Genomic DNA, 13,960 nt, shown 5'->3' on the forward strand with positions numbered 1-13,960 from the left:
CTCGTTAACCACAAAAAAAGGAAGATATGGCAGAAAAGCATATTGTGTTACTGTGCTACTGTCTAAGTGAAACGATTTGTAGGAGGTGAACTGGCGAAATTAGGCATTAAAGTCAAGTCAGTATTGGAACCTCACTATGGTGAAAATTGATACCCGCAGGTTGATATTTTCGTAGAAAGGGGAATGATTGCCATTTTCTTTCTAAACAGTCATTTCTACGTACTTAACATTTAATATTTCGAATATTGCTGCATCGAAACTTATTAGGTTGTTGAATGCCGCAAGGTCATTGGTTATAACCGAGATTTTTAATCTAGCGCATGCACATTATGAATGGAAATTCTCAAAATATGTTTCATAGTTGCTTGAGAGGTTCCTGTATCATCGGCGTATACAGAGCATAGCTAAGAGAGATATAGATCTCTGTTAGCTATATGGGAAGGACAGAAATTGGGAAACAGCTTCAGAAAAAGTTAACCTGAAAAATGATTTTCTGAAAATAGAAAATTTAAAGTAAAAGGATATATATATCGTTTCTTATGTACAGCCTTAATGTTTTACCGACTTGAGTTTATCAAACACCATTATAATTATATTAGGGTAATACAAGATTTAGATTTAGAGTTAGATTTACCAAAAATGCAAAAAGGTGAAGATTATAAATAAGTCTCAGACAATACGAGAATACGCATTATCTTATTGCTAATCGCTACTATAATTTGTCTTGACACTGCGGTCTTGAAGCAGTGATATGTTTTGTCTAAACATGCATTTTTTCAACATCTTCTTGAGACATACATTTCTATTTTATTTTTCTGTGGTGGTTATTAGTTCATGTCAGTAATTACATCTTAGAAATGACGGATTTCAGTAATCTTCAAATGTCAAATGACACATTTTATATTTGAAAAATTGTTAACCACCTCAATTATTTTGTTTTAAAAGTTATATTAAAAAAAAAACAAAAGAAAATAACTCCTTACAATTAAAGCGTTTGTTTTGTACCTAACCTCACAAATTGAAATTAATCTGTTTTTTTTTCCATAAAAATTTTCTGAGCTGTTAGATCGCTCCGATGTTAATTGTCGAATGGTGCAGTTTTAGTTAGTTTTTCTTCATCTATCTGCATATAGATGTAACAAACGAACAATCTTAATCACTCCTAGCGGTCTCAGGAAATTACCGAACGCGGCTGGCTAATCTATCCGCGTTTAGCGATACGAAGCAAATCAACAACAAATCAGAGACCTGATTCTGCCTACAGTGAAACAAAAAGTTCAGATTTTCACGAAATTATGTATTTTGACATGACAATTGTTTCGACAACACCGTGTCTTTATCAAATGTGACATTTGGATTTTCAACAAGTAAAAGCCTCCCCGGTTCAATTTTCGAAAGGAAAATAACCAAAACTATGATAAAATGACTGCATTTCCTTCCTAGAACAATGTTATTTTGTAAATTCCTTGATTCTTAGTAGGTACATCAAATTTGTCAACGTTAATTCTCAATTTACAAATTTACTGGCCGGTTGCTGGACATTAAATGTCAAGGAACGGTTTTATGTTCTACACAATAAGAAAACTAACCTTATAGTATTCTGTGTTTTACGAACGATATACTTCATGCAGCAGAGCGTATTCCCAAGAAATTTGTGTCCGTACAGGAGAATTTCACGCTGGCTGCTTCTTCCGGCTTTTCATCTCTTATTGTTGGACGAAGAGTTCGCTAGCGCACGGGTGTATAAGTTAAAAGATACGGATCTGGTTACAGTTTGCATGTAATTGCGCCTAGAAAGAACGGTTGTAAAAATATCCTTGACATTCGCCGTCGCAAAGGTTACTGCCGTAGAAAAGAACTAACGGAGTAAAAATTATAGTCAGTTTTACGAGTCTTAAGCTCGATTTCGTTTTTGGTGCCAGTTGTTAAATGCATTTAAGCATCGTTTCGCAAGAGTTTTTATTAATTACCGCGGAGAAATTTAACTAAATTGAATTGCCTTAATTTGCATGCCAATTAGGATTAATTTATTTGGGGATACGGACACAAAAGGAAAATTATTTTTGTTTGCACAATATCAGATAAATTTAACCAATTAAGCTGAGTGAGAAACAATTTGGCCATTAGAAGCCCAAAGGTTGCACGAAATTCATTTTAAATGGTAAAGAACTAAACTATCGTTATTATAAATAGTCACGAAGTTGTATTACGCAGATAGTATTTAACTTCATATGACCTTTTTCGAAGAGAAGCCATACTGTTGTGATATAGAAAGCTGCTAAGGGTCGTTTCTTACATCTCTACTATTCCTTAAAAACTTTTGACAAATTATTAATCATGTCACGTTCTTGCCAAGGAAGTGCGTAGTATTTTTTAATTAAATAAAACAAAAATTGTAAAACATATACACTTTTGTTGTTTCCTTTAATTAACTTTCATAAAAAACTGTCAGAGTGCGATAGCGATATGCGATGCATAAAAATATTCCAAAATACACTTCCGTATTCCAAATACACAACTTTGATACCTCGCATATTTGAAAACCAGTATTCTAATAGAAAATATCGTAAGGAAAGCTAAAGAAATATATGGTTAACGGATTTATATTTTTTGAACGTCCATATGCCTTATATAGCTGTCGTCTTTTCCTTTCATCGGTTTAGCGAAGAGAACCAAAGAATATTTGGAAACTTGAACCTGCTTCGAACCTCGATTGTTTCTGACACACTTTTTAACAATAGAGGACTAAAACAGAAAGGTTTAAAAAGAAAGAGGCTCACTATATCTATATCTATCTATCTAAACTTCATAATTTTTAAAACAATAGAGCTTTAGAAAAGGCTAGCATTTGTTTCCAGACCCCAGCAAACATATACATATTCATGGTGACGCTCGAAAGTTTGCTTCTGCTTCAGTATAGGAGTCTTAAGTGCTTATATGCTAAATATCGCTTAATAACTTGGAAGTAATTTTAATTATAGCCAATAAATGACGCCCGAAGTATTGTTGCTCTTTCTCGTCCTTGACATTTCTCTACCGGCTTAAAAATTAAAAATGTGCGCTTATTTTATGCGCCCGGCGTAGCACCTTTTTAAAAATAACGCGAACAAATAAATTAAAAATTGACTGGTCGATTTGAAACGCTCGGGCCGCTTAAAGTGTTAAAACTACAATGGCCGTACGCGATAATTACATATTTCCATTTAATACAAGTTTTTCGCATTATCGGTTTACATATACGGAGCCAAAGTGAGTTAACGAAGAATAAAACAACAAAATAATTCGAAATATCGATCCACGTGCAACAAAATAACCAATTTTATTCGTTATTGTGGCGTAATAAATGAAACTTGACGAGGGATTGAACTGAGGTGGCTTTTACTTGATGAAAATCCATTTATCAAAATAAATAAGAACTAAAAGTTCAGATTTTCACGAAATTATATATTTTTACATCACAATTGTTTCGAGAACACCGTGTCTTTATCAAATGTAATATTTACAAAGTACCTGCTACTATATATTACCGAAAAATGACAATAAAACCTTAATTAATGTTGTTGTGAGGATTTAAGTTTAATAAAGGAGAGGTATTTACATCTAACTGATCGTTAAGCAATACATCTGAATGTCTCATTTTGTTAATCTGCATGTCTTCCTTATTTATTTTGACGGGGGATATTGAAGTAGCTTGAAAGTTTTCTTTCACATTGATTCACTTTGAGTGTCTTCTTAAAAGTTCTGGTGAACTCAATAGTTTTTTTTTCAAGTTTGGTATATGGCCACAGTGGGCCATCGCATGATTTATCTTTTTGAAATAGTTACGCATCTCTAGCGTGTGAATTAAACTCAAAGCCCTGGTTTTGCACAAAATTCTAGGTAAGTTTTATTATAGTTAGAAATTTTAAAATCATTTGTGCTTTGGTATCACAGTCATTATTTGTTATATTTAGGTCATGAGTTGAAGAAAATTTCAACGACAGAATTGAAGGGAGTAACGAACCAAAAAGAAAGTGGCATTTGAATATGTACTGCAAGAGAATCGTTTTACGAGTATATGAAAGTAACTATGTAATACAGATATTTTTATCTTTAATATCGGACAATTGCACAGATATCTGCCACTGCCAGTTTAATTAACGTCATTCCAAGGTCAGCCTTGCGTCGATTCCTTGAGTATTGCAACAGAAATTAAAAGAAAATGGTCGATTTATAGCCATTGTGCCGACTTCTACACAAAATGGGATTTAGATTTTAAAATATTGACAACCATTGGTGTTTATGTTATTTATATAATTACAATTATACAGTGCGCAATACACCAGAATGGATTCATAAATTTTGCGCTTGAATTTCTTTACTAATACCCTGGACCGGTTTGGTTTATTTTCCCAAAAATTCTTACGAGCAGATAAAAATGTTAACAGTCATTACAGTCATGACGATTCCCTCTGCCTTTCTCGTTTCCCTTCTATGTAGGCTATGATTAGCTTATGTTTTAAGTCGTCTTGAAAAAGAATTGATATTGGTAAAAAGTTCTAAACCAAGCACGGAGAAACAGTAACATAAATCATTTTTAGGTGGATTTTTAAAACGGGGACCAATCTCTATTCACTCAGATCTCAAAGAAACGATTATCGATGGATATAGGATCGTGTATGAAGATTTTTTTGATAATCAAAATCCTTCAAACAATTTTATTACAATGAACTTGCTCGCACTCGTCTCAAGATGTTCGTCGATTTCTTGCAATACCACTTTTTCTATAGTCTGGGCCGAATAAACTTTTAGTCATGGCAGATGAAATTTATCATATTATAGTGACATTGTTGCCATAAAAGATAAGTTTGTCAAGAAGCAAACCCAGCCAATAATTCAAATTTCCTATACTTTGATCTTTTTGGCATATGACAACGTCTCGTCGACTAACATGGATATGGAAAATCGCAAAAAAATCAATCGTGACCTCACAAAAATAGGAAATGTTTTGTCTCATGCTTAAGGAAAGAGGAGGTATAGAAATGAATATGTCGAAAGGTTAGACAGGAGACTAATATAATTCCGTTCTAATTAAGATGCCGCAAGTAAAAATATGTATTTTTGTACTATATTTTATGTATTATATATTTTGTATATATTTGTATTTTGCATATTGACTGCAAAAATTTAACTACAAGTAATGTGAATGTGTTAAAAGTTTCCGAAGTAAACAGTAATCTCTAGTGTTTTGAAAAAAATGAGTTTTAACTGCTTTTTTTAGAAATTTAAATTTTTCGGATACCCTGTATGATTAATAGCTTATCCCTACAAAATTTTAAAATAACTAGCTCACTTGCACAAAAAGTTATTGAGTTTTAATCAAGAGGTTTTCTGCAAAAATAAATTAAAGTTGTTTTTTTTTCGAACTAAGGGTCGAAGAGATGGAAAATATTTAAAAACAATAACTCAGAAATTTTCGCTAATTCAGAGAACGTCCTACGTGTCCATGAAGTCCCATTCGATTTCCACTGCTGTCGTCCATTTCGAGTTGAATTGACAACGCTGCGAAACTTCTAATAGGACCCTAAACTTGAATCATCCATTATTATTTTTTGACTTTATTTTTTTTTATTTAATAGATAAAACGTTTTCCTGATCATATTGCGACTACCATTTATAAAAGGGCGTTGTTGAAAATTTACAGCTCCTCAACGTTAATGAAAAGACTGGACAAACTTTAGAATAATAACCTTTAAGGAACTATTTCACCGCTTTTCATTAAAAAAACTTTTACATTATGAATTTCATATTTTTTAATATTGATATCAGGTAAGATGTTAAGTGGTAAAAAAGTGCACCGAATTGAACTACATTTTCCATTTTACTAAATTTTACTAATCTACACTTTTCCGAAATAGCCTTTAACAACGAAACGATTTTGTCTAATGGAAAATTAATTTCGTTTTAGGAAATCTATGACAACTTGAGGCAGCGACTCGCAGACAACCAATGGGATTCCTTGATTGGAAATTCAGGTAAACACGAAAAAAAAATATGATGACTCGAAATTTTGCGGAATGTGATCTGTCATCTTAAAATTGAAAATCCCGAAATGCAAAGCGAAAAGAAAAAATAACGTTTCCGAACGTATTTCACTTCACTTCGCGGTAATTATAGACATACTGTCTAGCTGTTCGGTAGATCGTTCCGATCTGTACCATTGTATGCAAATGCGACCGCAGTAAAAATAAACTTTCTTTGATTCCACAACAATCGCAAAGAATGAAGTATAAGAAAGTCTTTACGGCTGCCTTATAGCTCATTGATGCGGAAAAGAAAGTATAGACCATAATTGGCTTCGTTTTATACGAATAATTTTGAGAGGTTGGATATTTTTTTAGGATGATTTTTGAATATTTTTTTTTGAATTTGATTTCATTATCTTTTATATTAAAAAAAACACATATTGTTAATTATTATATTTTTAAAATGTGATAAAACGAGAGTAGAGTCAAATCCAATCATATCATATTATAAATACCTAAGGTACCACCACATCCTTTTTTCATTTTAATACTTTTCACAGATTCGTTTTGCGAAGATGTTGAATCACTTCCAGCCAAATCTACCTGTTTCACGATAATACCGACTATGACTATAATTGGGTATAATTTTCAGACAAAACTTTTTATTGACACTAGATAACGACGGTACTCTTGTTTATCGCATATTTAGGAAGAAAAAAAATATCGTGCTACTGACATGTTCTCAGGTCAATATTTTTCTGGATAGTTCAAAAATTTCGGCATAAAGGTGACCTCTTGTGTTTTTGGGGAATGGTAAAATAAAAGCTATTTACCACAAAAGGCTTCCTAATCGTGCCTTACCAGATTGTATCCATGAAATATAGTTTGGAGTAACTAAAATTTTACGGCCTTGACATTTTTTATTCAATTTTGCAGTCAATATTTTCACTAACCGCCTCATCCTAGGAACGGAATTTCTATATTGTCTTCCCTTCCCGTCTTTTAAACCTGCGACAAAATTTTAATTTTTGGAATTTTTCTTCGCAAATGCAAATGGATGAGACACTGTAATATGCCGAAAAGATTAAAGTATAACAAAAATTATCGCCTGAGTCCCCTACTTGACAAAAAAAAGTTTGTAGCAAGAAAGTCATTAGAATATGTTAAACTTTGCCACGACAAAGTTTATTTGGCTCGTCTGGGCAGGAATTATTAGCAATTATTAGCAATTATCCACTAGGCTTGATGGAATTACCTGGATTGTTGAACGATGTATCATCAATTACAAGTTTCTTAAGAAGTGTGTGTTATTTATTAGTCAGTGATTTGGAATGTAGTGCTTGAAAAAATGTCAAAATTTACAAAAATTTATTATTCAAACCCTTCCGGAAACAATCAAATCATTTTGTTGACACTACTCACTTTCTAGCTACAAAAAAAGTCGCGGAACACTTTTTATTGCCGAAAATAAAATTGTCTTCTAACACGCTGTCGGAATTAATGATTTTATTCCAATGAGATTATTTTGATTGAAATTCAATAACAAAAGAACCAGCACCTGAAAACTATATCGCTAGAGCTCTCATGATTCAAATCATTTCGAAACTGTAAACTGTTGCCTCTGATAGTCAGGTTCACTAGAGTTCAAAATTCTGTAAGTAAAATTATACATAGGTTGCATATGCAATAATTCATGTTCAGTGTACCACTGCTATTCAAATTTGGTCGCTAAATTGTATTTTATAAGAAAAATGCACATAACAGTTTCGAATTTTCTGAATGGCGTGAGCTCTCATTTAGTTAGCTCCCATAAACTATATCTGCGTAATCAAACAAAGACAAAATAAGGCTGTCGCACAAATACATAATATTTAGTTTTAGCGTGCAGAAATTGTTCCAATCTCACTTTTTCAACGCATTTTCGAAAGCAATCTTGAGTCTGTTGTTAATGTGTGACCGTAAAGAAACATGTTTGTCGAACACGACTCCTACATTCCCAGCAATAATTTGTAATTAATTTATAGTTCGCGGATTATTGAAAAATATCTAATAATTATATTATGATGGCAATAAATCGTTTTGAAATATAGACGAGGACGTTGACATAACGAACGAAGATGTTCATTTCCCACGCAATTTTCGTTTTTCGAAGAGAAAACGCCACGCGGAATATACATTTTGTAATAAGGTGCGCCAGGAATAAGACAATTAAGTCAATGAAATAGAAAAGAAGGCTATCAATGGTATCGAAAGTGGGGACTTTGTGAAAATATTATCTCAATCTTTATTGTTTGGAAATCAAACGGGAGATGGCTTGGGAATCGATTTTCTTTCACACAACGACTTTTCTCAATGTTGGTTACATTTATTATATGTATAATAAACTACCGCCCAAAACTAAAATACCAGGCATTAAAGAATGGAACTTTGATTCCTGTTTATGACGATATAATTCTTTTTGAATTTCAATGTGGTGTTTTGGAAAAATAAAAAATATTAAAAAAAAAACAAAAAACATACATGCAAATGTATTATTAATTGCGTGGGTCTTCTGAGACTTCATGTCATTGGTTTTTATAATTGTTAAAAGGAGGAGGAATGTTGTTACTTATTTGTGTTTTGATTAAGAATTCAGTAACCCAATTGGTGAATTTTACACTAATAAATACATTTGTATAATTGATTAATTCTTGTTTTTATTTGCCAAAAATATAGCGTTATAAAACGATATTTACATTAGTAAATAATCCTAAATCTGCTTGCTTAAAAAATACGTTTAAGTAACTTGTTACCAAATGAAGCTACTAACACCTTCTTGAATACACAGTTCAATGCTTCTTTGGAAATAAAATTTTGGAAAAGTTTATTTTGCTTTGGTTAGTTACGAAAATATAGGGTGCCCATTAATTAATAAAATTTAACAATGTTTAGAAAACGACTTCGAGAGTTTCAATTTCAATATATTGTACTTAATCAATTTTAAAATTTCAATATACCATACGCATTCAATTGAACAATATTGTGTCAGTGTTTGAACCCGGAATATCGCCGTTGAAAAGACGCCACTGCGTGCATGCTCGAAATTTTCAAACAAATGCTCGAGAAATAAGAAACTTAGCACTTTGGACCTCGCAAGGCAAATATTTCTGGAGAAACTAGGGAAGAATTTTTAATAATAAAATGTTTTCATTTAATACATACATGTAATAGTGTCAAAAAAACCAAAATTTACAATTTTCTCAGCTTGGTATAAAATTTCCATCGAGACTAGAATATTAAAAATTTCTTTTTTCAAAACGTTTATACTAATAATAAGGTAAGCGCTCTTTTCGGTCGCACAGAATCTTGGTCGCTGTGTGAAATAAACAGTTTGTAACTCACTGGAGGTAAAAGGGATCACAAAACTGCCGCAATCCTTAAATTTTCTCCATAAGACTTTCCAAACCTAGAAGGGTTCTGATTGCACGCTTTTGCAGTACTCCATATCTAATGCGACTTTCAAAATTTGCATGATGTCTATGTAGTATTTTAGTATTTTAGAACCGGAAAAGTATAACACACCTAATTTAATTTACCCACAACATAACCAAAGTGGGAATCCCAAGTCAACATATTGTCCAGAAACAAATCCAAGAATTTTTTGCTTATTTATTACTTTGTACTTGTTCCTCTTGAATAGTATTATATTATTAACAACTAATTTATTCTTGTTAAACCAGTGTTCAACTATCTTCATAAAGTTCGTAACAGTGTCCTTTAGAAATCTTTATATCACTAAAGGAAAACTTGTATCGTCCGCATAGTTCGGTATTTTTTTTGTACTGGTGTTAGCAATTCTGTTATATTATTTATGTAAATTACAAATAAAATAAGACCAATGTCGCTCCCATGTGGAATTCCCAACGTGACAAGGCAATGTGTTAGAGTTCATTATCTCATTGGTTTCAAAAGTTATGGGAAAATGGTAAATACAAAAGTTGTAAAGATTGTTAGGATGCACAGTTTAAAATTATTTTAAAGTATACAGGGTGACACAAAAAAGTGCGAAGAATAAAACATATATACCTAAACCCAATGGTTTTTCCAATATTTTAATTGTTCTAAAAAAAACTAGTTTTCACACTTGCCAAAAATTGCGATAACGCCATTATTTTTGAAGGTACGTCACTCATATTTGATATTTGCGTTATTTAAAGATTATGTAAACGATATATGCAACGGAATTTGAATTAGATGCTACAGGGTTTTCAAAATAAAACAATATATTTCTATCATTTTATATTGAAAAATCTCGATTTCCTTAAATTGCACATATTATTACACGGGCAAGCAATAAATTTAGATCACTCAAGAAATTACACACTTTTTGGGAAAAAAAGTTTATCACCAAGTCGTCGATGTAGTAGGTGGTAAATTATCTATCCTAGTCTGTTCGGTAAACTGATTTAACACTTAATCCGAAATCTTATGTTGGTTTTCATGATTTTGCCTCTTATAAACAAAGCCAAATTATTTTCTTTGTAACTATTTGTAACGATTAACAATATTGAGAAAACCTGAAAATTAATAACGTATACTCCCTCCTCTTGCGTTTATGACTTCTTGCAATCGATGATTCATGCTTTGAATTAAATTACGGATTATCTTCTGGTCGATGTTGCTCCGTTCCTGCATTAGCAACTCTGTAAGGTCATGGGCACTTCTTGGAGCCGGTGGAAGTGTTTCTTCAATACAACCTATGACATATCTTTATCCGAGTTTCCTCCATATTCTCCGACGTCCATCTGACACAGTGAGACAAAAACGAGATTTATCCATTCGTAATCATTCCAGTTTAAGTGAATTAGGGCAAAAACTAATCTTTCTATTCGATGCTGTCGGTGTAATGGCGGTTCTGTAGCCATCCTTCGACAAGACAATCGATTAGTACGAAGCCTTCTTCTAACAGCCCATTCGCTAACATTAACATTTCTGACCTCCCAACAGCAAACCTACGGACACCAGCACATAGAGTCCTAATAAAAAATCTTGCAGTTTCCCGTTTTCCTCGATCATTTTGTATTAACGCTACAATTTTAGCAACGAAAAATAGGATTTAAATACCTTATGACCAATTCAATACACTAAACAAACTTAAGTTTTATGGGGATAAATCAAAGGACCTAACGTACGAATTTTTAATTAGGCCGAACTTACGTTATTTCATAAAAAGTCGAAACTACGCTGAAAATTACTGACAGATAACAAATATCTCCATCCGCATTTGTTCGTAAGAAAATAATTCACTGCCTACTAGACCGACGAGTCGAGGATAAACCTTTTTTTCCAAATTATTTTAAATTTCTTGACCTAAATTTTTTGTCTGCCAGTGTATTTTTACTGAATGATCTTACAAAAAGCTACAACTTTTATTAAATATGTCATATTCCTATTTTTAATACTTTGCAATTTATTTTACCTATTCCAGTATTTACCCTTCTTTCTATCTAAGACTGTTGCTATAATATTAGCCATAAGAAAAATATTAGCCAACAGGGCTCTGTTAAGATTAAAAAATGAACCGGAGAAAGAACTTTGTTGAAGTCGTAGATATTAGCAATTTTAAATTTAAATTCTTATAATGTTATTTGTAATTATTATGTAAATATTATTATAGTCTTAGCCCGAAAGAAGGGTAAATATTTTTATAAATAAGAATATGTATGGGGTGTCGTTTAAGAAAATCGAGATTTTTCAATTTAAAATCATCCAAATATATGTTGAATATCCGATAGCATCTAATTCAAATTCCGTTACATATATCTTTAACGTCATCTTCCAATAACGCTGTTTACCTTAAACAATCTTTACAACTTTTGCATTTACCATTTTCTCATAACTTTTGAAACCAATGAGTTAATTAACTATACACTATATTTAACTCACCCCGTATATAGCTTCAAATAATATTGTAAATGTTCCTTAAATATCCGTATATCATTAGGACGCCCTATGTCTAATGCTTTTTATCAACTTTCAGATGGAAATTTTACGATTACTTATCCAACGTACGAGCCGCCATCTTCCAATAACGGCACTCACCGCGTTTACATAAACGCACCCCAATTCGAAGAAAAATTTCAATTAGAGCTTCATCGGTCGCCCAAAATGGTGTCCGATGATTTCTTAATGTTCGAAACGTTTGCCAACGCATCGTCTTTGCTGCCGGTCGAGTCTAAAGACCTTTATTGCTTTTACCGAGGAACCAATGCTGCCCTCAGCTTGTGCGATGGTGTTGTAAGTCTATTAATATACACGGTGTGACTTAGTAGGAACGCCACTGTTGAAGCAAATTTAAGCATAAAGGTTTATGAAAACATGAGTCCTTTATCTCTCTGAAAGTCCAGAAATATATATTACATTACTATTTACTACAAAAAATGTACAATGTACATTACAGATTACAAAAGACATGAATCTGAATTAAGCTTTAGGTCGAAAATAAAAAAAAATCAGTGTAATCATTATTGAAGCTGTAAAAAATGTACACACACATACAGGAGAGATTACGTAACTGAGCGATGTGTGTGTGCTTAGAAATTATCAGTAGTTTTAGTAGTAATTTATCAATTAGAATTTAATATTTAGTTTTCCTTTTTTGATATATAACTTCACATTCGTAAATGTGGGGGTATATGTACAAATATATATATATATATATATATATATATATATATAAAGTTTGACCCTTTTAAAAAGTACCTATTTGTATTTTTTGCAAAGTAAATGAAATAAAATGAGTGGAAAAATTTAATATTATTGGGAACCTGCGAACCACACAAATTTACTAATTAATCGGAAACTGACGAGTTTCAATAACAACTAAATATTGGAACTTCTTTTGCTTTTCCTTATTATTCTTGAGGGTGTGAAATGAAACATAAGAGTAATAGTGTGCTGGAACAATAGTCACACGTATTTAAGTATTACCACCACCACCAGTTTTATTACGAGTAAAATACTAAATATGAAAACTTCCGGGTTTTTACCGTTCTTAATCTTCCAAACTGCGAGAAAGGAAGGAAAATAATGCGTGAAATTTTCAGTGAATTGACTATAGCAATAACTATTGTGTTTTGATACAATTAACAAATATGGTTAAATTGTCAGTGTTGATATTTTTTCAAAGAAACTTTCTCAGTCTACTGTAATACTATTTACAAATCTTCTGGATTCCTTCTGCGGGATATACCGAAAAGTAGATGTCGATAATACATTTCATGCATGATTCACTTACTTTTTATGAGCAAAAGAACAAAAAACAGAATTTAAATGAACTGCTTTAGTAGAAGTAGAAGTATTTGTTACCAGTAAAGTTATTAAATTAAATTAATTAAATTAAATTACAAATTACATTTTTGTCAGTACAGAAAGTGAATATGGGGTATCTAAATGAATCTCAGAGAAAATAAATTCAATTTTTTATTGGATATGGAGACAAAACGAAAATTCAAGAAGATTTTTTGTAATTTGTGAAACGCAAATCCAGAAAGACCCATTAACAGTGAATAAAATTGAGAGAAAATTTACGGCGAAGTCGAAAAAATCCTAATGAGGACACAAGATTAAATATTTTATTAGTTGAGGATAATCCCCATCGTGCATCTTCTGAAGTATCTTCACCTAATGGTTGTATCCAACAAACAGTTTTGGTTAATTTGGTTACACTACTACAAGAGCTGAACGAAGATGATCCCGATCGCAGATTATAGTTTTGTGAAATTATGATGAAAATGTGCAACTTAAATCCATTTTTCCATCATCAGATACTGTTTAGTGATGAAGCCACGTTTTGTTTCACAAAAAATATATGTTTTTTGGATTTTTATTAACAAAATTGTTAGACCTTATTTCTTCGATCAAAATCTTATCGAAGCCCGATATTTACAATTTCTTCAAAATAACTAATTCTTACT

The 13,960-nt window shown here is 31.9% G+C and overlaps 1 protein-coding gene and 1 long non-coding RNA gene across 4 annotated transcripts in view; one reads left to right on the forward strand and one right to left on the reverse strand.

The window, feature by feature from the left end:
- LOC132697781 (uncharacterized) overlaps positions 1 to 3,562 on the reverse strand; it is a 29,190-nt gene extending 25,628 nt beyond the window's left edge. Inside the window, exon 1 of the long non-coding RNA XR_009618303.1 lies at positions 1,590 to 3,562. This is a non-coding gene — a long non-coding RNA (uncharacterized LOC132697781). The remainder of the gene's footprint in view (positions 1 to 1,589) is intronic.
- LOC132697762 (A disintegrin and metalloproteinase with thrombospondin motifs adt-1) overlaps positions 1 to 13,960 on the forward strand; it is a 49,390-nt gene that overhangs the window by 19,566 nt on the left and 15,864 nt on the right. For all 3 annotated transcript variants that reach the window (XM_060663390.1, XM_060663381.1, XM_060663398.1), the window contains exons 3-4: positions 5,948 to 6,014; positions 12,025 to 12,281. In XM_060663390.1, the coding sequence (XP_060519373.1) occupies positions 5,948 to 6,014; positions 12,025 to 12,281 (324 nt within the window). The remainder of the gene's footprint in view (positions 1 to 5,947; positions 6,015 to 12,024; positions 12,282 to 13,960) is intronic.

The sequence above is a fragment of the Cylas formicarius genome, unplaced genomic scaffold (assembly GCF_029955315.1).
Source record: "Cylas formicarius isolate icCylForm1 unplaced genomic scaffold, icCylForm1.1 PGA_scaffold_10__41_contigs__length_53128322, whole genome shotgun sequence".
Lineage (NCBI taxonomy): Eukaryota > Metazoa > Arthropoda > Insecta > Coleoptera > Brentidae > Cylas > Cylas formicarius.